Source organism: Ovis aries, chromosome 3 (assembly GCF_016772045.2).
Source record: "Ovis aries strain OAR_USU_Benz2616 breed Rambouillet chromosome 3, ARS-UI_Ramb_v3.0, whole genome shotgun sequence".
NCBI classification, from domain to species: domain Eukaryota; kingdom Metazoa; phylum Chordata; class Mammalia; order Artiodactyla; family Bovidae; genus Ovis; species Ovis aries.
Genome location: NC_056056.1, coordinates 157,376,685 through 157,402,158, shown reverse-complemented (window position 1 = coordinate 157,402,158; position 25,474 = coordinate 157,376,685). Strand labels below are relative to the sequence as shown.

The window sequence follows — 25,474 nt, the reverse complement described above, 5'->3', positions numbered from 1 at the left end:
TTTAATAGCTGAAATGGGCCGTATGCAAATGAAACATTTTCTTGGCATATGTATGTTACCAACTTGAAAAGACTGATTGGACTATTAAGAAAAAATGATAGATTTACCATGAGTTTATTCTTGAAATGTTAATAGTAACATTTCATGTTATAGTCAAATACATTCAAGTAAGTAAAGATCATTAATTAGGTTGTGAGCACTTTGCAGAAAAGGACTGCCTCTTACTACTCTGGTAATTAATGCTAACACCTGGCCAAGGATACAGATTTGCTTCTATGTGGATACTAGAATTTCTGTTTATTTGTAAATAGTGGATGATTTTTATCTGGCAACTAACTTTCTAGAGATGAAAATAAGCTACACATGTCTGAGATGAGAAACAAACCTTATGATATGTTTGGTATTAAATTTTGTGGTGACAAAAATGTCAAAATTGATGTAAAAGAGAGATACTTCTTAAAAAGGTTGGGTATAAAAGTAACAGGTATCTGCGTTAGAAGCCGTAATCTTTTATGCTGTTTCCTCAACTGTGCTAAGCTTCAGGGAGAGATTCAGAAAACTATGCACAACACAATTAGAATTCAGAAACTATAGAAAAAGAGTAAAGGAACTAGAACTGTTTGGCTTAGGATGAATGAAAGACAACTTAATTTTTAGGTACATGGTAGTTTCTTCTAATAAAATAAAAGGAAAATTCGTTTAAAGTACATTGCATAAAGTATATCAGGGATGGAAGAACCTATTGAAGGGAATGATAGTTAAATAAGTGTACAAATATACAAGTACATGTGGGTTATGTACTCTCTTAGGTGATTTCTTTTAAAATAGGTTTATTGTAAGTAAATAAATAGATGGTTATAAGTCACCAAAATCACTGCTGTATTCCCTCATTACATTAAATGTTATGTATCTACCAATCATTTCCACTAATTTTTATGTTCAAGTATGTTCAAAGCTTACTTTACAGATTAAATCTCACATGTCATTTTTGTATAAACTCTAATAAAATTAATAGATTTAAGGTAACTTAGAAGAGTAGCTTTCATTTATAGTCATTTTAAAATGTACTCATATAGTCATGTGTGATGTTTTTGTCTCAAATTGCAGAGGAATTGGACCAATCAAGTTTTTTTGATAGAGGAGGCATTAATTTCAATTTTAGAGCTTTCCTTTCCTACTGTTTTACTTAGAAATCTTTATTTTATGTAGTCCCTTATGTTTTTGCAACTTTGATTCACACTAACAAAATAATCTTAAATCAGGCAATCAGTTAATAATGTAAATGGAAACTATTAATATGAACTCCAAAGTGTTTAGTGTGTGCTTGCCAACAAGTTTTTATATTACCCTTACTGTTAGCTTTAATTGTATCAAAGTGTTTACCTCTAAAATAGGATATATGTTATATCATTTGCATCAAATGAAACCAGAAAGCCAAACTGTTTTTTAGCGTTGGTCAATTGATGAACATAACAGAAGTAGGGACGTTAAAGCATATTTTTCACATTTTAATTGCTTAAAATTGAGAAAAGTAGCTTTTCCTTAATCTTTTTCATAAGTTTTAAAATCACTTGTTAGTGAAGCCAAGATTAATTTGGCCAAGCATATCCAGAGCTTGAGCATCTACTTAGTGACATTCAGATTTTATTTTTTCCTAAATCATACCACCTTTTTTCATTAGCACATACAAAGTATTAAATAGATGTTTTAGAAAATAATTTTGTAACTGTTACTAATCTTGCTTGGATGTAAGTATGATGAGAAAAGAATTGTCAGGCTATGACCTATGACATTACATTAAAAAGGCACTGTGCTAGGTGTTGTTGAATCACTTAGTTCTTCATTACCATGGTTCTAGGGTGCCAGAATGTGAATGTGTGCCAGTTCACACTGGCCAGAATAGGAGTTTCCCCAGACAGGCTAGAAGAAGTGTTCACACAGTGATACGTCTGAGATTTGGACCCAAGTAGTTTGGGGCTTTAAATCAGGCCTTTTAAAGATGCATTTTGAAGTGTTCCACTTGTTTTTTTTTAAATGGACATTCTTTTCTCTTTAAATGGAATCTAATTTATATTTAGGAAGAGAATTCTACCATTTTATCCCACACTTGTTTCTTGTGACTGTTTAGTTTTGATATGATGGAAAATCTTATACTGCTTTTGGAGAAAAAAATATGTTTAAGGATTAGTAGGTTATTAACTGAATATGTAAAACAAATATTATTTCAGTCCAAAAGTACGTTTAAACAAAAGCAGTTGGGCTCATGTATATGTTTAGATTTGGGATTTTGTTTATTAGTAATCATAAGTGAGGCCATATGGGCCCTTTATGTATAGTTTTACAGAAACAGCGTATCAAGCAGATAGTAAGAGCTTGTAGTAAGAGTAGGATATTTTGTTTTAGTGCTTTACCCATATTTTAAAAGTATAAATCACAAATATATAAGACTTTTTTTCCCCCCACTAAGAATCCATAGAAATAGCCCAGAAAATGCAAACATGAAAGTTAGGTATTTTATGTTCCATGGTTACCAACTTCTTGTGAATTTTCAGTCAAACCACACTTAAGACAGTGGAAGGTACATAACCATATTGATACCTCTGTAACATCTGAAAACTGACAGTCCATGTAGTATCACTGCTGATAAAATGAGTTTTGCCATATTGTTAGTCATTAGATATATTTGTTTTATTACGTGTTGTTCAGTCACTCAGGCATGTCCAACACTTTGTGACCCCATGGACTGCAGCACACCAGGTTTTTGTGTCCTTCACCGTCTCCAGGATTTTGTTCAAATTCATGTCCATTAAGTTGGACGAGAGTTTAGAGTGATTTTTCTTTACCTCACTGTGAGAATAACTTCACTGAAAAACTATGATTATTGATAAAAGTAAATTGAAACCATCAGCTATATTGGCAAGGAGATAAAGGGAAAGTTGAGAATTACTGGTGAAGGTGTTTGTATACATCTGGTTGGATTCTCGAAATAAGTGTGTATTCTGTTCTTGTAGATGAGAAATCTGAGTTGAGAGAAATCAGTTGGTTTGCATGTGGTTCACAGGTAATAGTACCACCACTAGTGAGCATGTATTGAATGCTTACTCTCTTCTAGCCACTATCCTAAATGCTTTATACTCGTGCAGCTATTAAAGCAAGAATTTTATTTACCTCATTTTATAGATGTTTGAGGGTTTCAGAGCTGGTTTTTAAAATATTACTTACATACCTGGTTTATAATGATTTAAAATACTAAATCCCATTAGTATCTTTTTGGTATTAAAATGGTTTCTGTTGTCACTACTCAGGTGTAATTCAAACAGTATTTCATAAACCATTAAACTGTTTCTTCATAGTCTCCATATAGAATTTGTCCGCAGTGCTGGTTTTTTTCCCTCCCTGAGTAATGTCAGTTTGGTTTGTGCCTCTTATTTTCATTTCCTCAGTTACCACTGTAATTCACACTCTGTATCTTATATTTATTCCTTTGAAGTTGTTTTTTCAGATTCTTTCTCCATCTGTTCTTTAGAAAGGGAAATGTAGTTCGTTTAGCCTCACCATCCATTGTACACAGAAGCCACTACCAAAGAAACCTAGAGTAAGACTGAGTAGTAGTAAGTGACCTCAGTTTTGAATGCAGATTAAAATGATGTATCTGAGGAAACAGTCAAGAACAGCTCCTCAAAAAGAAAGAAGCTCAGATTCTAATATAAGGCAGAAAACCTCTGTAGGGTTAACCTATATTTGGTTATGCCTAGAATACTGCTCCTGTCAGTAAGATTCCACTTGGTTTTCTTATAGTTCTCCAAAAAGAAAAGGAGGGTAATGACTACTTTTTCTTCTTTACGAGGAGGAATACTAAAAATGCTGTCCCTTCCACTCTTCCTTTAGCTTTGAGAAGGTCTAGGTATTAGTGTGATAATTCCTCATAACTCAGGAAAATGATTTAGCAGAAGTAGCCTTAGAAAAGACTTTTTAGTGAAAGGCATCACAGGCTCTCTCACAAGCAAGTCCAGAGTGTCTCTGAGACCAGGCTAGTCTAAGTTTTAGAGAGCCAGTTTTTGTTTTTAAAACTGAAATACAGTTGATTTACAATGTTGTGTTCAGGTGTACAGCAAGGTGATTCAGATATAGATGCATATTTTTTAGATTTTTCCATTACAGGCTATTACAAGATATTGAATATGGGTCCTTATGCTATGCAGTAGGTCCTTGTGGGTTATGTATTTTATATATAGTAATGTGTATATTTTAATCCCAAATTCCTAATTAACCCCCCCGCCCCGCGCCCCACTTTCCCCTTTGGTAACCAAAAGTTTATTTTCTGTGTCTATGAGTCTGTTTTGGAAATAAGTTCATTTGTATTTTTTTTTTGTATTTTTTTTTTAAGATTCCCCATAAAAGTAATATATGATATTTGTCTTTCTCTGTCTGACTTACTTCACTTAGCCAGTGAAATCAAAACTGGGGAGCATTAGAGAAAAACTTCTTTGCTTGAATGAAAAGAGCATCAAGTTCCTGTAGTAAAAAACAAAAAGGTTAAGGGTGATAATTACATTTATCATGTTGTACATTACCTCCCTAGTACTTATCTTCTAACTGTAAGTTTGTATCTTTTGACTGCCTTCATACAAGTCCTCCTCCTCCCATGCCCTTGCCTGTGGTAACCACAAATCTGATCTAATTTTCTATGAGTTTGGTTGGTTGGTTCTCCTGTAACACTGTTACTTCCGGTTATAGAACATAGTGATTCGATATTTCTATACATTTCAAAAGGATCACCAGGATAAGTCTAGTTACTGTGTGTCACCATACAAAGGTATTACATGATAACTGATTCTATTTCCCACATTGTACATTTCATGCTTGGGACTCATTTATTTTGCAACTGTAGGTTTGTGCCTCTTAATCTCCCTTACCTATTTCTCTCCTCTGCCTCCCTTCTTTTTCTCTAGCAACCACCTGTTTGTTTTCTGTATCTGTGACTGTTTCTGTTTTCTTATGTTTGTTTCTTAGATTCCATATATGTCTGATACATATTTGTCTGTCTGACTTATTTCACTTAGCGTAATAGCCTCCATGTCCATTCATGTTGTTGTACCTGGCAAGATTTCATTCTTCTTTATGGCTGAGTAATACTCCATTGTGGGACTTTCCTGGTGGCTCAGTGGTGAAGGAGAAGGAAATGACAACCCACTCCAGTATTCCTGCCCAGGAAACCCCATGGACAGAGGAGTCTGGCCAGCTATAGTCTGTGGGGTTGCAAAAGAGTTGGACATGACTTAGTGATTAAACAACAAAAACAATATTCCATTGTAATATAATTAACAGTGCTAAATATTATATGTGAAAGCTGTTAGAGTAAATCCTAAGAATTCTTATCATTGTTGTTCAGTCACTCAGTTGTGTCTGACTCTTTGCCCACCCCATGGACTATAGCACATCAGGCTTCCCTGTCCTTCACTGTGTCTTGGAGTTTGCTCAAACTCATATCCGTTGAATCTGTGATGCCATCCAACTATCTCATCCTCTCTCGTCCTCTTCTCCTCCTGCCTTCAGTCTTTCTCAGCATCAGGATCTTTTCTGAGTTGGCTTTTCTCATCAGGTGGCCACAGTATTGGAGCATCACTCCTTCCAGTGGGTACTCAGGGTTGATTTCCTTTAGGATTGTCTGGTTTGATCTCCTTGCTGTCCAAGGGACCCTCAAGAGTCTTCTCCAGCACCACAGTTCAAAAGCATCAATTCTTCCTCACTCAGCTTTCTTTATGGTCCAACTCTCACATCAGTTCATGACTACTGGAAAAACCATAGCTTTAACTAGACAGACCTTTGTCGACAGAGTGATGTCTGCTTTTTAATACACTGTCTACATTTGTCACAGCTTTTCTTCCAAGAAACAGACATGTTTTAATTTCATGGCTGCAGTCACCATACACAGTGATTTTGGAGTGCAAGAAAATAAAGTCTGTCACTGTTTCCATTTTATCCCCATCTATTTGCCATGAAGTGATGGGACTGAATGCCATGATCTTCATTTCTCAAATGTTGAATTTTAAGCCAGATTTTTCAGTCTCCTCTTTGACCTTCATCAAGAGGCTCATTAGTTCCTCTTAGCTTTCTGCCATTAGGATGGTGTCATCTGCAATCTGAGGTTATTGATATTTCTCCCAGCATTCTTGATTCCAGCTTGTGCTTCATCCAGCTGGTATTTCACTTGATATACTCTGCATTAAGTTAAATAAGCACTACACAGCCTTGACATACTCTTTTCCCAGTTTGAACCAGTTTGCTGTTTCATGTCCAGTTTTAACTGTTGCTTCTTGACCTGCACATAGGTTTCTCAGGAGGAAGGTAAGGTGGTATGATATTCCCATCTCTTGAAGAATTTTCCACAGTTTGTTGTGATCCACACAGTCAAAGGCTTTAGCCTAGTCAGTGAAGCAGAAGTAGATGTTTTTTCTGGAATTCTGTTGCTGTTTCTGTGACCCAGTGGATGTTGGCAATTTGCTCTCTGGTTCTTCTGCCTTTTTAAAATCCAGCTTATACATCTGGATGTTCTCAGTTCACATGCTATTGAAAGATTCTGAGCATTACTTTGCTAGCACGTGAAATGAGTGCACTTGTACTGTAGTTTGAACATTTCTTTGGCATTGCCCTTCTTTGGGATTGAAGTAAAATCTGAATCTCTTCCAGTCCTGTGGCCACTGTTCTCATCATAAGGAAAATTTTTTTCTATTTAATTTTGTATCTATATGAGATAATGGGTGTTCACTAAATTTATTGTGGTAGTCATTTCATGATGTATGTAAGTCAAATCATTACGCTGTACACCTTAAACTTTTATAGTGCTGTATGTCAATTGTATCAATAAAACTAGAAGAAAGAAAAAAGAATGATAAGGGTTAAATGATCATGGTTAAAGAGATCTGATAATTTGGGTTGCTTTATATTATTTAGCAATATGTCATAGCAACTTGATGATGTTTAACAGTTTAATCAAGTGATTTATCTGTGATACAGATGGAAAATTTATTTTCATAAATTTGAATGAATTTCAAGCTTTTCAAATCTTAGAAAAGGTATAGCTAAGTATCTATATGTACCATGCAGTTGTGGCTATGATTACAAATATTACCATTCATGTATAAGTTTAAGAGCTTTTTGTATGTATAAAATAAGTGATAGTGTTCTCTTTTACAGTTTCAGAAACTGAAGTACAGAGTTAAGTGCACATGGTGATACGGTGCAGCAGAGATTCTGATCTAGGCAGTCATCTCTGAAACCTGCATTTTAAAATACACTGCCACTGCCTGCCTTTGAGTGATAGCCGTACCCATTTTATGGGAAACGGTTCTTTGAGGGATGATTACTTGAAAGTATTAGAATTAAGAAGTGGCAGTTTTGTCATATTAGTAAAACACCATGTTCCTCTATTATCTATGAGGAACCTACAGAATTTTCTAGGTCTTTCTGGTTTAGTATTGTAGTCTTAGCAGTCTCATTTCTAATATAGCTCTTTGATACAAGTATTGTTTCCTGCAGATTCTTTACTTATTCCTTCCTTATAGGAGTTTATACATCATTCATGTTATTTCCAGTACATTTTACTAAGTCTTGACTTTCACTTACTTCAAAACCAATCTTTGTAAAATTATCCCTAGTAATTCCATCCAGATTTATGGCCCTTTCACACTTTTGAAAAAAGATAATAACTTTATTGTGTATAATTAACATATCATACTGTCTCTGGAGGAAAGGAACATGGGCAGAGAAAAGAAATCGGTGAGTGGTATCACATATCACTTGATGTGTACAATTCACTGAATTTGGGTATATTCATAGAATTAATTGTGCAGCCATCACCACAATCAATTTTGGAATATTTTTATCAGCCCTAAAAGAAACCGCATACCTATTAGCAGTTTCCCCCGCCCCCTTTTCTACCCACATCCCGCTGTTCTTGGCAGCTACTAATTTACTTTCTTGTTCTATAAATTTGCCTTCTGGATATTTCATGTAAATAGAATCGTATATGTGTGATTTTTATCTCTGGCTTCATTTACTTACATAATGCTTTTTAGATTTATCCATTTTGTAGTGTATATCAGTACTTCATTTCTTTTTATTGCCACAAAATGTTCCATTGTATAGGGATGCCACATTCAGTTTATTCCTTCTTCAGTTGATGGACTTTTGGCTTGTTCACACTTTTTGATTGTTATGAATAATCCTGCTATGAACACTTATGTGCAAGATTTAGTCTGGACATAGTTTTCATTTCCCTTGGGTGCATATCTGGCAATGGAATTGCTGAGTCTCTTTGTTTATTTTTTGAGGAACTAATGGACTCTTTTCCAAAGCAGTGGTGCCATTTTCCATTGCCACCAGCGATGTATAAGGGTCCAGTTTCTCTGCATCGTTGTGATACTTATCTGTGTTTTTTTTTTTTTTTTGGAGCTAAAATATATATATCTATCTATCAGTTCTATCAGTTCTATCAGTTCATTGCTGCCAACCCGTCTCCCTCCACCCTCATGCACGCATGCTTAGTCACATGTCCTCATGGACTGCTGCCCGCCAGGCTCCTCTGTCCATGGACTTTCCAGGCAAGAACACTGGAGTGGGCTGCCATTGCCTTCTCCAACTCATCTGTCTTTTTGATTATCGCCATCTTTGGGGATGTGAAATGATGTCTCATTGGAGGCTCAATTTGTATTTTCATAGTGGCAAATGTTGGTGCACATCTTTTCATATATGCTTATTAGCCCTTTTGGCAAAATGCTCGTCTACATTCTTTGCCCATTTTCTCATTTGGCAATTTTCTCTTCATTATTGAGTTGTAAGAGTTCTTTATATATATATTCTAGATACAGATCCCCTATTAGATAGATGATATGCAACATTTTCTCCACTTCTGTGTGTTTCTTTTCATTTTCACAATCTTACTTGGCCTCCTTCCTGAGTTCTTTGTCTTTTAGTTTAGATGTAAAAGAGGTCATAAAAATTAGTTCTTGCCAACTGATTAATTTAACGTGTAGAGCAAAAAAATAGGTTGGAAATGCTTCATACCTAAAAATTAAGATATAAAGGGATGATTAACCAAACCATTGGTTTATTTGAACAACTTAATAGCTTTCCTTGATTATGTTTTACTGAAGAGTTTTCATTTGTGGTACTTAAGAAAAAAATCAGTGAGGTATCTAGTTTTATAATGATTTAAAGTACTAGATACTATAAATATCTCTTTTAGTATTAAAAACGGCTTATGCTGTTGCAACTTAAATGTAATTGAAATAGTATTTTATTCAATGAGATGATTAGTCATAGAGTGAATTAATATCCAACAGTCTTTATGCTGTTAATTTTACACACAGTTATACATGTTGTTCTCAGAGTAAGTGTGCTACGTTGAATTAGGCTGAAGTTTTTGTGTGTCTTCTCAGTTGCAAAATAGTGACTGTCTTATATCTACTTTTGTATACAGAGAGTAATCATATAAAGTTTCATCCATCTCATCAGAACTGATTCAAAATGAATTAAAGTGTCGCAGCCATTCTGACTGAAGCTCCTCTGAGCATTTTCTGTTAGCCATCCCTTCCTATTTTAGTTCTTTGCCCTTTTGATAAGCTGCTGTCACATTGTTAACACCTTGCGATCATTCCTGCTGTGATTTATGTCCCTATGTTCTGTAGGGTTTTCATATCAATATTAAGCAATTAAGAAGGAACTGCTTATTTGAAAATTGTCAGCATAGACATATACTAATCCAAAAAAGCAAAACAGAACCATGCATTCACTAGCCCTCTGGTTTTCTGAATCCAGCTCTTGGGATTTCCCCATTTCCCTGTACTGCTTTTAAATGTCTTTGTATTTACAGCTGTTCTAAATCATTCGTTGGTCCCTTTGTGTGTTTCTTAAATTTTCTTTTAGTGTGTACAGAGACACTAGCCAGCTTTTGAGACTCCTACCTTTCTTCTCTACCACCCCCCACCAAAAAAACCCCACAAATAACAGCAAAAAAAAACTACAACCTGGTCTTTTTAGTTCTTATAGTAGCTTTTCTGCATTTGAGGGCTGTTTTAAAATTGACTCATTTTAAATTGATTTGTTTTGGGTCCTAAAATTGATCCTGCTTCTCTGTAGCCATTGAAAATTATTCTGTTCAGATCACATTACAAATTGTCTGTCTTGATGCCATTAGAATATGTAGCACCATACAGTTTAGGCCTTTTTGAAGTACTCAGAACTTTAGGTAAGTTTTGATTTATTAAACATTTCACTTGTATTTAAACCTCCCAACACTCTTGTGAGATACTCCCAGTGATCTTCATGAAATGTAAATCAGATTATATCTCTTCTAAAAATCTGTCAGAGGCTTTCCTTGCATTTAGGATAAAATCTTTGATTACCTTAAAGGTGCTGTAGTGTGGCCCCAGCCTCCCTTATCTAGCATCTCATCTCCCTTTGTCATAAACTCCAACTGCATTTAACTCTTCCAATATACCTGAATGCTGAAGTTGTTCTGGTTCTAGCATGTGCTGTTCCTTCAATCTAGATAGCTTTTTATCTTATTTTCATGAAATAACTCCTGTTCATATGCTAAGATATTATTTTTTCAAAAAGGATTTTGTTTATTCTAAATGTGTCTCAGTCACTGCATTGTGTCCGACTCTTTGCAACCCATGGACTGCAGCCCACCAGTCTCCTCTGTCCATGGAATTCCCCGGGCTAAAATGCTGGAGTGGGTTGCCGTTTCCTTCTCCAGGGGATCTTCCCAAAACAGGGATTGAACCTGCATCTCCTGCATTAGCAGGCGGATTCTTTACCACTGAGCCTCCTGGGAAGCCTTAGTTCTCTGTTAGTAAATGGCTTATGAAGTAAAGTTTAATACAGTAGAAAGAACACTAAACTTTAGAGTCTGAAAACTAGAGTGCATATTGAAAACAGGCCCTACACACTCAGTGTTGTATGACCTTGTTAAGGTACATAGCTTCTCTGAGTTTTGGTTTCCCCATCAGCTAAATAAAAAAGGAGGGGAAAAAGTTACTCTAAAGATTAATTTGAAAACACTTTATACAAAATCTTTACATAAATAGAAAACATTTCTATTCTCTTGTTGTTCAGTCACCCAGTTGTGTCTGACTCTTTGTGACCCCGTGGACTGCAGCATGCCAGGACACTCTGTCCTTCACCATCTCCCGAAGTTGCCCAAGTTTACGTCCATTGCATCGGTGATGCCATCCAGCCATCTCATCTTCTGACCCTCTCTTCTTCTGCCCTCAATCTTTCCCAGCATCAGGGACTTTTCCAGAGAGTCAGCTGTTCACATCAGATGACCAAATATTAGAGTTTCAGCTTCAGCATCATAGTACTTCCAGGTATCCAGGGTTGATTTCCCTTAAGATTGACTGGTTTGATCTCTTTGCTGTCCAATGGACTCTCAAGAGCCTTCTCCAGCACCACAGTTCGAAGGCATCCATTCTTTGGCACTGCCTTCTTTATGGTCCAGCTCTCACAACTGTATATAACCACTGGGAAAACCATAGCCTTGACTATACAGACCTGATTGGCAGAGTAATGTCTCTGCTTTTCAACACAGTCTAGGTTTGTCATAGCTTTCCTGCCAAGAAGCAAACGTCTTCTAATTTCATGGCTGCAGTCACCATCTGCAATGATTTTAGAGCCCAAGAAGTGGAATCTGTCACTACTTCCACCTTTTCCCCCTCTATTTACCATGAAGCAAATCAGGCTGGATGCCATGATCTGAGTTTTTTTAGTATTTAGTTTTAAGCCAGCTCTTTCACTCTCTCCTTCGTGTTCATCAAGAGGCTCTTTAGTTCCTCTTTGCTTTCTGCCATTAGAGTGGTATCATCCACATATCTGATGATGTTGATGTTTCTCCCACCAATCTTGATTCCAGCTTGTAACTCATCCAGCCCAGCATTTCTCATGATGTGCTCAGGGTATAGATTAAACAAACAGGGTAACAGCAGACAGCCCTGTCGTACTCCTTTCTAAATCTTTAACCAATCAGTTGTTCCATACGGGGTTCTAACTATTGCTTCTTGACCCTCATACAGGTTTCTCAGGAGACAGGTAAGATGGTCTGTTACATGACACTAAATTTTAATTTTAACAGTAGTGATTGATCATATTTGTGTTTTTAAAATGTTTGGCAGCAGAATGGAGGCTAAATTGGAAGCAAGCAAATTTAAAGCAGGTATAAGTTGGGCAGCTGTTATAGTACTCTGTGCCACTTAAGACTGATGAGGAGGGTGAGTTACAGAACTAAGAGACTTCTCTGAGCATGAAGAAGAGAGGGACAGACTTGGTTGCTAGATGTTAAAGGGTCATGGAGGAATATAGGATAATTTGGTTTCTGGTTTGGGGAACTAAATTACTGATGACATTTATTAAAGAGATATTAGAGAAGGAGTACATTTGGGGATGTAAAGACAATTGACAACTTGAAGTTGAAATTCTGTAAAAAATCCAAGTTGATATGGATGAGTAGAAATTGGAAATATTCAGGAACTTGAGGATTGGTCTTAGCATGCAGATTTTAGACTCCTGGTGAAGGTATGATATCACGGAAACTATTGACTGTGAGAAAAGAGGAAATTGAAGAGCAGCTCTGTGACTACTAACATTTAGGTAGAAGTAGGGAGTCTTGTAAAATAGCTAAATATATTTAGATACAGATATATTCCTGCCCTCCGGAAAGGTACAGTCACTGAGGTTATTTTTAAAAGCAGTTGATACGGTAACAAAATTATGAATCCTTTGGATTTGGTAGGGTGGCCATTGGTGACTTCGTGAGGACCTTTTTGAGGGTCCAGTGGGATAGCAAGATCTGTTGTGCTTTGCTGAAGAGTAAGTGAAGATTGAGGAAGGAGAAGTTTGGCTGCAAGGACAAATCAGAAAAATGGGAGCAGATAGAAGAGGAAATGAGTATGTGAGTAGGGCAGTCATATGGGCAGAAGGGGGAAAAGGGTGGATCTTCTTACATGCTAAGTGAAAAAAAACAGAATAGATATGGGGGAAAAAGAAAAGATGGTAGGGGCTGTTTATGAGTTAAGTCTCCAAGGAGGCAGAAGGAAATTAGATCCAAAGAATAGGAACAAAAATTATTAGCCTTAGATTTAAGGAGAGTTATATACTCCACGGGTGTGTAAGGGAATCACTGATGATAAAGGTGTGGAGTAAGAGAGTTAGAAAGTTGGGGCTTACTTCTTTGAAAAGTAAGCAGCAAGGCTGTCTATTCAGCCTAATGGATTAGAGACTTAATGTTTTGAAAAGGTTTGAAATAATTATTGGAAGTAAAGAAGGCTAAACTGGAGATATGCTGGAGGATTGTCAGATGTTTTTAAGGGACTTGAGATCGATTGAAGACCATAGATACTTAATCTCTGAAATTTTCTTTAGTAATTTTGAACTCATAATATCATTATAGAAACATTTTCATGTTGATGTACTAGTGTTTGAGAATTATCACTCAGTACAATTCACTCGCTCAGTCTTGTCTGACTCTGCCACCCCATGGACTGCAGCACGCCAGGCCTCCCTGTCCATCACCAACTTCCAGAGCCTATTCAAACTCATGTCCATTGAGTCGGTGATGTGATACAAGCATCTCATCCTCTGTCATCTCCTTCTCCTCCCGCCTTCAGTTTTTCCCAGTATCAGGGTCTTTTCAAATGTCAGTTCTTCACATTAGGTGGCCAACATATTGGAGTTTCAGCTTCAACATCAGTCCTTCCAATGAACACCCAGGACTGATCTCCTTTAGGATGGACTTGTTGGATCTCCTTGCAGTCCAAGGGACTCTCAAGAGTCTTCTCCAACACCACAGTTGAAAAGCATCAATTCTTTGGTGCTCAGCTCTCTTTATAGTCCAACTCTTACATCCATACATGACCACTGGAAAAACCATAGCCTTGGCTAGACGGACCTTTGTTGACAAAGTAATGTCTCTGCTTTTTAATACGTTCTCAAGGTTGGTCATAACTTCCCTTCCAAGGAATAAATGTCTTTTAGTTTCATGGCTCCAGTCACCATCTTCAGTGATTTTGGAGCCCCCCAAAATAAAGTCTGCCACTGTTTCCACTGTTTTCCCATCTATTTCCCATGAAGTGGTGGGACCAGATGCCATGATCTTCGTTTTCTGAATGTTGAGTTTTAAGCCAACTTTTTCACTCTCTTTCACTTTCATCAAGAGGCTCTTCAATTCCTCTTTGCTTTCTGCCATAAGGGTGGTGGTCATCTGCATATGTAAGGTTATTGCTAATTCTCCCAGCAATCTTGATTCCAGCTTGTGCTTCATCATTCAGCCCAGCGTTTCTCATGATATACTCTGTGTATAAGTTAAATAAGCAGGGTGACAATATACAGCCTTGACATACTCCTTTTCCTATTTGGAACCAGTCTGTTGTTCCATGTCCAGTCCTAACTGTTGCTTCCTCATGTGCATACAGATTTCTCAAGAGGCAGATCAGGTGGTCTGGTATTCCCATCTCTTTCAGAATTTTCTACAGTTTGTTGTGATCCACACAGTCAAAGGCTTTGGCATACTCAATAAAGCAGAAATAGATGGTTTTCTGAAACTCTCTTGCTTTTTCGATGATCCAGCGTATATTGGCAATTTGATCTCTGGTTCCTCTGCCTTTTCTAAAACCAGTTTGAATATCTGGAAGTTCACAGTTCACGTATTGCTGAAGCCTGGCTTGGAGAATTTTGAGCATTACTTTACTAGTGTGTGAGATGAGTGCAATTGTGTGGTAGTTTGAACATCCCTCGCCATTGCCTTTCTTTGGGATTGGAACGGAAACAGGCCTTTTGGGTAGTGACAAATGTGAGGCATCATCATTAAAGACCCTTGTATTCCCTGGTGGCTCATCTGGTTAAAAAATCCACCTGCATGTAGGAGACCTGGGTTCGATCCCTGGGTTGGAAAGATCCCCTGGAGAAGGGAAAGGCTACCCACTCCAGTATTCTGCCTCGGAAATTCCATGGACTGTATAGTCCATTCAGTCACAAGGAGTTGGACACAACTGGACAATTTTCACTTTCACTTTTCACTAATCCACTGAAACAGAGGGAATGATAGTGATTCAGCCACAGTCTGAAGCCTCACCCCAAAGCTGAAATGATCTTGAGCATATTTTCGTACATTTACTTTGTAGCTTTTTATATAGGAACACAGTCAGATGGCTCAGTATTATTCAGAAATATTTCATCCTCAGTTTCATCTGTATGATACTGACTCCTTGTGTAAGAAACTTAGTTTATCATAAAGAGGTTAATAATTACTCTGGACTATCTAGATGTTTGCACATTAGTATTTAGTTAAACCTAGGGTGGTTGCAAGTCTATAGTTTAATATTTGGTAAGTTTAATATTTGGTACCAAAGCTTGGTCAGCTTAAAGTCAGTATATATATCAGTTTTAGAATTTTTTGATTGTTTAGATTACATATCTTCCCAGATAACAAGGGTAATAATCTGTACTTTTGTCCTTTGTGCTTTTCTTTTCTTATGAGATGTCAACCAATCATTTTCACCTTTCTGGCTTAGTAGCAGCTGCTCTAGTTAACAAAAGGAAATAATTTCTTGAAAATGAATGCATTACTATATATCAGATTCATAATTTGATCAATTTGGAAACAATTAAGTCATGTTTTTCTAAAGAAAATTCTTCAAGGTTTATGTAACTTTTTGTAAAATCTAATGGTGATTGTAGCCATGAAATTAAGACGCTTACTCCTTGGAAGGAAAGTTGTGACCACCCTAGATAGCATGTTGAAAAGCAGAGACATTGCTTTGCCAACAAAGGTCCGTCTAGTCAAGGCTATGATTTTTCCAGTGGTCATGAATGGATGTGAGAGTTGGACTGTGAAGAAAGCTGAGCACCGAAGAATTGATGCTTTTGAACTGTGGTGTTGGAGAAGACTCTTGAGAGTCCCTTGGACTGCAAGGAGATCCAACCAGTCCATTCTGAAGGAGATCAGTCCTGGGTGTTCATTGGAAGGACTGATGTTAAAGCTGAAACTCCAGTACTTTGGCCACCTCATGGGAAGAGTTGACTCATTGGAAAAGACTCTGATGCTGGGAGGGATTGGGGACAGGAGGAGAAGGGGACAACAGAGGATGAGATGGCTGGATGGCATCACCTACTTGATGGACATGAGTCTGAATGAACTCTGGGAGTTGGTGATGGACAGGGAGGCCTGGCATGCTGTGATTCATGGGGTTGCAAAGAGTTGGACACGACTGAGTGACTGAACTGAACTGAATGGAAATTCATCTGTTGGATTTGGAAGAGATTTGTCGTCGTTCAGTCACTCAGTTGTGTCTGACTGTTGGCAGCCCCATGGACTGCAGCATGCCAGGCTTCTCTGTCTTTCACCAACTTCTGGAGCTTGCTCAAACTCATGTCCAGTAAGTTGGTGATGCCATCCAACCATCTTGTCCTTTGTCATCCCCTTCTCCTGCCTCCAATCTTTCCCAGGGTCAGGGTCTTTTCTTTTGGAAGAGATAGTATAAAATAAGTATGAGGTAATAGAAAATAATAATAATAGAAAATAATGAATTTCTTTAAAAAAGTAAATAGTAATAAAACTAAAGCTATGCATTTTATACATTTTTCTGTACATATTTTTGTCCCGTTTTTATGCTTGAAATCTTATTTGCTATCAGCTTGTTTGACTGCAATATTATTCATAGTCTGTATGTTTTTTGACTCTTTCATTTTGTGCATGTATATGAAGATTATACATAAACCATTGTTATTGTTTAGTTGCTAGGTTGTGTCCAATTTGTTCATGGGATTTCCAAAGCAAGAATATTGGCATGGGTTGCCATTTCCTTCTTTGGAAATCTTCATGACCCAAAGGTCAAACCTGTATCTCCTGCATTGGCAGGTAGATTCTTTACCACTAAGCCACCAGGGAAGCCCATATAAACTGTTATTCTGTATTAATTAGGAAACATATTGATCATATTAAGTATACTACTTCAGAAAACAGAATACAAAGGAAAATGTAACAAAACCCCTGTGTAAACCTGTGTTAGTTAAAAAAAAAAAAAGCTTTACAAATACAATTGAATCTCCCTGTACCTGTTTCGCTCATCCTAACCCCTTCCCTCTCTTGCCACGGGGAGCCACCATCCAGAAATGATTTTTATAATTCCCTTTACTTATATTTTCAATATGTATACATGAATCTATGAATATTGTTATTTGTGGCATGTTTAAAATTTTTCTATAGTTATACTGTGTGTACATATCTGTATCTTAATATATTTGTGTTATATTACATGTATCCTTTTGCAGCTTCTATTTTTTTAATTTAACATTGCAGTTTTGAGATTTATCCATGTTAATACTTGGCAGCTGTATTTTTCATTTGAGTTTTTGTATAATATGTCATGATAGGAAGAGTGGATATTAGGGAGCTTTTCTAGTTTTCCATTTGCTAATTATGTTGCGTTATATGTAATGTACCTACATTACAAGTTGTATTGTAAATATGTGCAAGAGTTTCTTATAAGACTTAGCAATGACAATATGCAATTCTGCAGTGTGCACATCTTCATCTTTAATAAATTTGCCAAATTATTCTCCAAAATGAGGATTCTAGTTTGTACCCCAGTTGGTAGTTTATGAACTGTAGTTACTACACATCTTCTCCACACAATATTATTGACACATGTACATGTGCTTGTGTGTTCACCAATTTCATGCAAATGATGTGGTATGATATTAATTTGTATTTTTTACATTACTAATGATATAGAACACTTTCTCCTTTGTCTCGAGGCCATTCTGATGTCCTGTGTATTGTCCTTTTTTTCTTTTTAAATTAAAGGAGTTTTTCCATGTATTCTAATCCTTTGTTGGTTATAGGCAGTATTTTTCCCAATCTCTGTCTTTCTTTACTTGGTGCCTCTGTTAAACAGAAGCTTTTCATTTTAACCTTGCAATTTTATCAACCTTTACTTTTAAGAGTTTTTGTTTTTTGTGTTTACTCTTCCTATATTCTGAAGTAACAAGAGTTTTCTCCATTCTCTTTTAAAAAATTATATTTTTGCATTCACATTTATGTTTTTAATCCAACTGTGATTTATTTTTGTTCAGTTTCTGCTGTAACAGAGCATGTGTTCCTGAAAATCACTGTGCTATATTGCAGTAAAACCCACAGGGCATATGGGAAAACAGTGTTGGGGCACAGCACTTGAAAATTTCTTGGCAGTGACCCATTTGTTTAAAAAAGATACCTAATAAAAATGGTAGCATAGTTTTACATTTATTAAAGGTTAAGAAATACACTAATACCACAAAAATATGCCGTTTTTATTTTGAAAAGAGGAAATTTGCTTGAAGTGGGATTCAAAAACATTGCAGCCTGTAAGTTATTGTGAAATGGTAGAAGGAAGGTTATCCAAAATGCACCAAGAAATTGTAACAGATGTGGAGTGTGTAGTTCATAATGCACATGGTGACTGTAAGATGTAAACATTTATGTTTTGTGCATACCTGTGCAACTCAGTATAGCTGGGTAGTTTTCTGCATTTATCTAGTGTTTGTTTTGGAGTTAGGGCTAGGCTGAGACAAGTAAGCCTCCTAGGGTGTAAAAGGATGCACTCCCTGTTAGGGTCCCTTGGCATCTCACTTGCTTTACCCTAGTCCTCGCACTGTATAGAGTGAAGTAGTACTTAAGCATACGCAGACTTTGTGTTACTGTTCCCTTGTATCAGTCATGTTTAACACATTCAGGTTTTCTTAAACTTTTTCAAGTACTACTGACTATATATGTGAGGTGTAGAGCTCTAATTAATTTTTTCCATGTATGTATATCCAGATCTTTCTACACTGGTTTGTAATGATGCTTTTAGAGTATAGAGTAGTTCCACACATGTTGAATACTTGAGCCTGGTTCTTGTTTCTTTGTGCTTTCATTGGTCTTTTCGCTTCTCCCTATGCTACTAACACATTTTCTTAATCATAGGTCTGGCACTGACTTTGTAACTTTGGGCAAGTTCATTTCTATGTGCCTGTGAAGTTATAGGAGTTCCCACCTCATTGGGTAGTTAAAGGAGTAAGTGAGTCAGTATATTAAAGTACTTAGAAGTACTTGCCTTGCCCAGGAGTAAACCTCAAATGTTAGTTATTTTGTTATTGTTATAGGTAATCCTTGTAACTGAATAAAGAGTCTTGAGAACTAGTAAACTGAGATTGCCATCTTGTGTTTTCTTTTCCAAACTAAGAGGAAATGGGGAGAAGCTTATGGAAGGATTCCCTGAGAAAAGTGATGTTTAATTATCTGAAAGATAATAAGAGTTAACTAGGTGGTGAGAGCAGTAGGGGAATATTTGAGGCAGAAGGAGCCATGAGGCAGAAGACAGTATGTCCAGGAACTAGATCTCAGCAAAAAGAAAAATGGCTCCAGTTAAGACTAAAGAGGGAGGTAGGAGCAGATCAGATCATGCAAGACCTACTAGGCAAAGTTACCGACTTTAGACTATCTTAAAATCAGTTATAACTGTTTGTAAAGATTGCTATTTCAAGAATAAAAACCATGAAATACCAACTTTTACAAATAGTTAAAACTATTCAAAAAAGAAACTGAGAAGCTACAGTTGGGTGCATCTGGACCTTAATAACGTATCAAAGATTAAGAGTGCTGTTGAAAATGTATAATAGATTTAGGTCTTTGTTCACTTATTGAAAATCTTGCTGAGCTGTTGGTTTTGTCCTAGGCTTGTATGAATTAAAATAGAGGAATCTCGTGTTTGGGGCAGGTCTATAATAGATTAAAGTTTTTACAGTACAACAAATCCATGTAAATGTCTTGGATTTTTTTTTTTCCATTTATATGTCCACTTTATCTAATTTCAAGGTACACCTAAGAAGACTACACATTATTTCCATAATAGATACTCCTGTTTTTTTCTGCTTCCCTCATGTTTCATTGGCTTTCCCTGGTGGCTCAGAGGTAAAGAACCTGCCTGCCAATGCAGGAGACGAAGGTTCAATCCCTAGATCAGAAAGATCCCCTGGAGACCAAAATGGCAACCCACTCCAGGATTCTTGCCTGGGAAATCCCATGGACGGAGAAGCCTGGCAGGCTACCATCCTTAGCATCATAGAGTCAGACACAACTGAGCACGCATGCACCCATGCAGCTAAGTCTAATTTTCTTTATTCAATTTAACATATAAAGACATTGCTAGTCTAACCTATTGTGTTTATTTTACAAATGGGGTTTTCTTAAAACTTAGTTTTTCAATTCTCTTTTTTCCTCATAGATCAAAATCTACAACTTGTGGGCATTCCATTGTATGACCCTGATAGTATGTTTGGAATACTCATGTATAGATAATTCTGCCTTACCCATTTTTAGGAAATCGAACTGCTGATGAATATTCCTTAAAAATTGTGGGGTTTTGTTAGGTTGGTGCCTTTACTTCAGGTATTTTCAGACATAAAGATAGCATTTCATTCCTACAGGGCTCTATGAATAGAATATAAGCATGGAAGCATTGGAATGATGTTCTAAAAAACTTGACTACACACGTGGACTTTAAACATCTTGCTGACCTTTGCTTTTGTTTGTGATTGAGCCTAGTTAACTGTGAGGGAAAATGTTTCTGGAAAAGAATTTTAAAATAATTATGAACCAGTGGCAAAGCATGGTAGGTATAATATAAATTTATATGGTTTTTTTAGATTTATAATTTTTTTATGCTTTCTTTGCTAGAGACTATTATTTTACTTTTTCCGTCACTGGTCATCTGATGAGAAAGCTAATTTAGGTATTTGAAAATAGGGTGACTATAGTTTCAGTAATGGTTATAGTGCTTGGTTTCACACTTCTGAAATAAATTAAAAACCAGTTGCTTGCCCCAGCAAATTTTACTTATGTATGAGAAACAGTGGGAAACAGTATTGTTGCTATCAACTTTTGTTAGTAAAGAAGCTAGTTATTTTTAAAGTTTCTTTTAAAACTTTGATTACAGTTACTAAAATCAGTCTTCCAAACCTTTAATAATTGTTTCCTTACTCCTTGAAAGATACAATAAAACACATACAATTAGCATACTGTATTTGTAAGTTTTTTGTGAAAGAACCATTTTTCATGTAACATTTTACCGTGTTGCATGTGAAATTTTACCTTGATTGAGACTTCTAATTGTCATTTGAATTTTTGTTCAGTTGGCACATATTGTGTTGAACAGCTATTGCATTTTTTGTTAAGTTCTATTAAGGATTTTTTGTTTAATGTGTATGTCAGTAGTTGTCTGTAGTAGATATTTTTTAGAACAATAGAAAAATACCTTACACAAGTAAAATATTTCTCTTCTACAACTGTGGCATTAGTTATTCTCAGTAATCCTTTGAAGTAGACATATACTTTGATATAAAGTGAAATATAAAAAATAGAGGGACTTCCCTGGTGGCCCATTGGTTAAGACTTCGCCTTCCAATGTGGGGGATGCAGGTTTGAGCCCTGGTTGGGGAGCTAAGATCCCACATGCCTTGCAGCCAAAAAACCAAAACATGAAACAGAAGCAACATTGTAATTCATTCAAAATGGTCCACATTAAAAAATATATATATATATATTTTTTTAAAGATAGCTTTTCTGCTATTCTTAAAGTTCTTGATTTTTTTTTTTTAACCAATTTCTCCTTTTTTTAAGGTACCTCGTGGATAGTCGCTGGTTCAAACAGTGGAAAAAGTATGTTGGCTTTGACAGTTGGGACAAATACCAGATGGGAGATCAAAACGTTTATCCTGGACCCATCGATAACTCTGGGCTTCTTAGAGGTATTATTTCCTTAAATCAAGTTTGTAAATGTGTTCATTTTAATATGTTATAGTCAACATATATAATGTGGAAAATGTTAATGTAAATAAATTGATAAACCAGAAATTTCTTATATAGCCATCCCGTTGGTATCCATGTGGGGTTTGGTTACATGATCCCTCTCAGATACTAAAATCTATGGATGCTCAAGCCCCTTATATAAAATGGCATAATATTTGCATATAATCTATGTATGTCTTCCCATATATTTTAAGTCTTTTGTTGGTTACTTTTAATACCTAACGAAATATAAATGCTATGTAAATAGTTGCTGGTACATAGCAAATTCAAGTTTTGGTTTTTGGAACTTTCTGGAATGGTTTTCCTGCCTGTGGATGCAGAGGGCCGACTATATTATAGATTTGACCTAATGAATTCAGATTATTTTATCATAATTAATCTTCTGTATCATGACAAATTTTGTCATTTATGATGTAAAAAGGGTTTATTACCTTTTAAGACTAGAATGTAAATTAGAAAGTACTATCTCACTATTTTGGGGAAAAGTACTATCTTACTGTTTGGGGGAAATGCTCTATTGTGTATTATTTTCCTAACGGACACATAACTTCTTTAATTGGGGAGCAGTGGTATATGTTACATTCTTGGATTTTTGGATTATTTTTCTACAACCCTTACTAATAATACTTGCCAGCTCTTCTAAAACTCTGGTAACATTTAAAGACAATAAAACCTAAGTACTAGAACTTTGATTACTGGCCTAGGTGGAATAACAAGGACTAGACTTATCTTTCCATTTAAATGAACCAAAACCCTGACAAAATATATGAAACAGCAGTTCTCAGAACTTTGGACATCAGGCAGTGAAGAACAGTGATCCCTGAGAAGTATGAAACAAATGAATTGAACCCTCTGTTTTCCTCAGCTTACTGTACTGAGAGAGTTTCCAAGACATAGCACAGGAGAGACCCATGCAAAGCCTGGCAATCTCCCTTAGTTGAGAAAAGAGTTTGGAGTCCAGGGAGACCAAGGCAGCCAGAGTTTCCAGGGCAGAGGACCAGAGAGTAATGAGCAGCACGTCAGGAGAAAGAGAGACCTAGAGATCTACAGCAACCACTGAAGACTCTTGTAAGTCTTCAGCTGACTGTTGACTAGTGCATGTGTGTGCCAAGCTACCCAAGGCCCAGAAAAGAATTATCAAAAGAATTAGAGCAGTCATTTAGGTTCATGTGACCAAATCAGGTTCATTTGCCGGATGTGCTACAAGCCAGATGCTGAGATGGCAAAGCTTGCAGCAGGGAAAGGATTTATTTGTGAGGCAACCAAGTGAGGAGTTGGGAGAACAACTCTCAAATCCACCTACCTGATAGCAAGGGACTCAGGGTGTTTGTGGAAATAAAGAAGCAGGGTAGTCCAAGGTATGCAGAGCATGGGGAAGGGTAATTGATAAGAAAAAGTGAGTCATTCTTGTGCAGATGCAGGTAAGCTGCTTGCTTCTCCATGAGACACATGTTCAGAAAATGGAGGCGTTAGCATGTTCTGAGGGTGGAATTGTGGGCGCTCTCACGTCAAAAGGTCAGCAACTGGACACTTCATACAAGCCCAGTTGGACAGTTAGTGGTCTTAATCTTAGCTCTACCTAGAACTGAACGCAGCTGATTGCAAGTTCCTGAAAAACATTTCAGGAAAGTATCTTATTTTTAGACTTTATGAAACTTGGAGGACATGTGAGTTTTTGTAAAAACAAAGTAGCTTGATCAGTGAAGGCATGTTACAGTTCACTGTTCATAAGAAATTATAGTTTAATGGATCTAACTGATAAGTACCCTCGCTTTCACTTATAACGGAGCAAGAATAATGTGTTCACAGTAGCCAGAGTGGAAAATGTTATAAATCATGGAGTAGACTGCAGAGAATGGGTTTGGCTCTATAGAAGGGCAAAATGAATACTCTTGTCCTAAATCGAAAGCGGCTATTTCCAAGTAACTTAACTGCATCTTAGAACAGAACAGAAGAATATTTGTGTGTGTGTGTGTGTGTGTGTGTGTGTGTGCACGCACGCGTGCTCAGTTGTTTCTGACATTTTGCCTTGTAGCCTACCAGGCTCCTCAGTCCCTGGAATTTTTGTCCCTCAGACAAAAATACTGGAGTGGGTGGCCATTTCCTTCTCTAGGGTATGTTCCCCACCCAGGGATTGAACCTGCGTCTCTTGGGTTTTCTGCATTGGCAGGCAGATTAGATTCTTTACCACATGCCACCTGGGAAGCAGGAATACAAAAATATCCAGCATCCATCCAACAAGATAAAATTTTTAATATCTTGGATCCAACAAATAGTACCCAGAATGCAAAGAGGCAGAAAATATAATGCATAATAAGGAGAAATAACAATGTTTAAAATTTTTTTTAAAGTGGAGAAGAACACAAAGCAAATGAAACAAATAGAAAGTGAATAGCAAGTGAGATGGTAGATTTAAACCCAGCTCTATGAACAATTGTGTTTAATGTAAATTTGAAGTAGAGAATGTAAGATTGGATTAAAAAATAAAGACCCAACTGTATACTGTCTATCAGAAACCCACCTTAAATACAGAGTATAAATAGAGATTGAAAGATTCTAAGACTAACCTCCAGTCATCCTCACTCTTATATAACCATCTCCCCTTTGAGTGTGAGTGAAACCTGAGACTAGGATATCATTCCTGTGATTATTTATGTTATATGACAAAAGGGAGATTATCCCAGTGAGCTTTATCTGATCATACATGCCCTTTGAAAGCAGAGCTTTCTCTGGCTGGTAGTTACAGAAGTTAGGATATAAAGCATGAGAAGAACTCATTGCTGATTTGAAAATGGGACTATATGAAAAAGAAGACAGGTGTCATCTAGGCACAAAGAGAATTGTTGTGCCTATAGCCAGCAAGAAAACAGGCACCTCATACTTGTAGCCATGAGGAACTAAATTCTGCCAACAACCTGAATGAACTTGGAAGTAGATTCTTTCCCAGAGCCTTCAGATAGGAGAGAAGCCTTTCTGACATCTTGATTTCCTCTTTGTAAGACCCTAAGTAGAAAGTCCAGTTGAACTCACCTGAACTTCTGACCCACAGAACTGTGAGACTATAAATAGGTATTGTTTTAAGCTACTATGGTTATTTGTTAGCAGTAGAAAACTAAGACACATACTAACTTCAGTCCATGGGGTTGCAAAGAGTTGGACACAACTGAGTGATTGAGCTGAACTGAACACATACAACACTATAATCAAAAGAATGCTGGAGTGGCCATTTTAATATCAGACATTAAGATTTAGAACAGTGAACATTATCAGGGATAAAAGTTCATTTCATAATCGTAAATGGGCCAGGACAGTTCATTAAGAAAACATAATAATCCTAAAAATATATACCCATCTAATGGCGTCACTTGAAAATATGTGAAGCAAAACCTGACAGAACCAGAACCACAAGGAGAAATAGAAAAATATCCATAATTATATGATGGATATTTCAGTACTAACTATTCTCTCCATAAATAATAGAAAAAGTGTAGACAAAAAAGTAGAAAGGAAATAAATCAATCTGCTTGTCCTGACATTTATACAGTATAGTACGTTCCCTACATACTAACTGCGAACTTTCAAAGATGT

General features: G+C 36.6%; 1 protein-coding gene across 7 annotated transcripts in view; it reads left to right on the top strand.

Annotated features, from left to right (window-relative positions):
• The window catches only part of USP15 (ubiquitin specific peptidase 15), a 129,213-nt gene that overhangs the window by 2,575 nt on the left and 101,164 nt on the right, over positions 1-25,474 (top strand). For all 7 annotated transcript variants that reach the window (XM_004006508.5, XM_004006507.5, XM_042246978.1 and 4 more), the window contains exon 2: positions 21,698-21,825. In XM_004006508.5, coding sequence (XP_004006557.1) covers positions 21,698-21,825 — 128 coding nt within the window. The remainder of the gene's footprint in view (positions 1-21,697; positions 21,826-25,474) is intronic.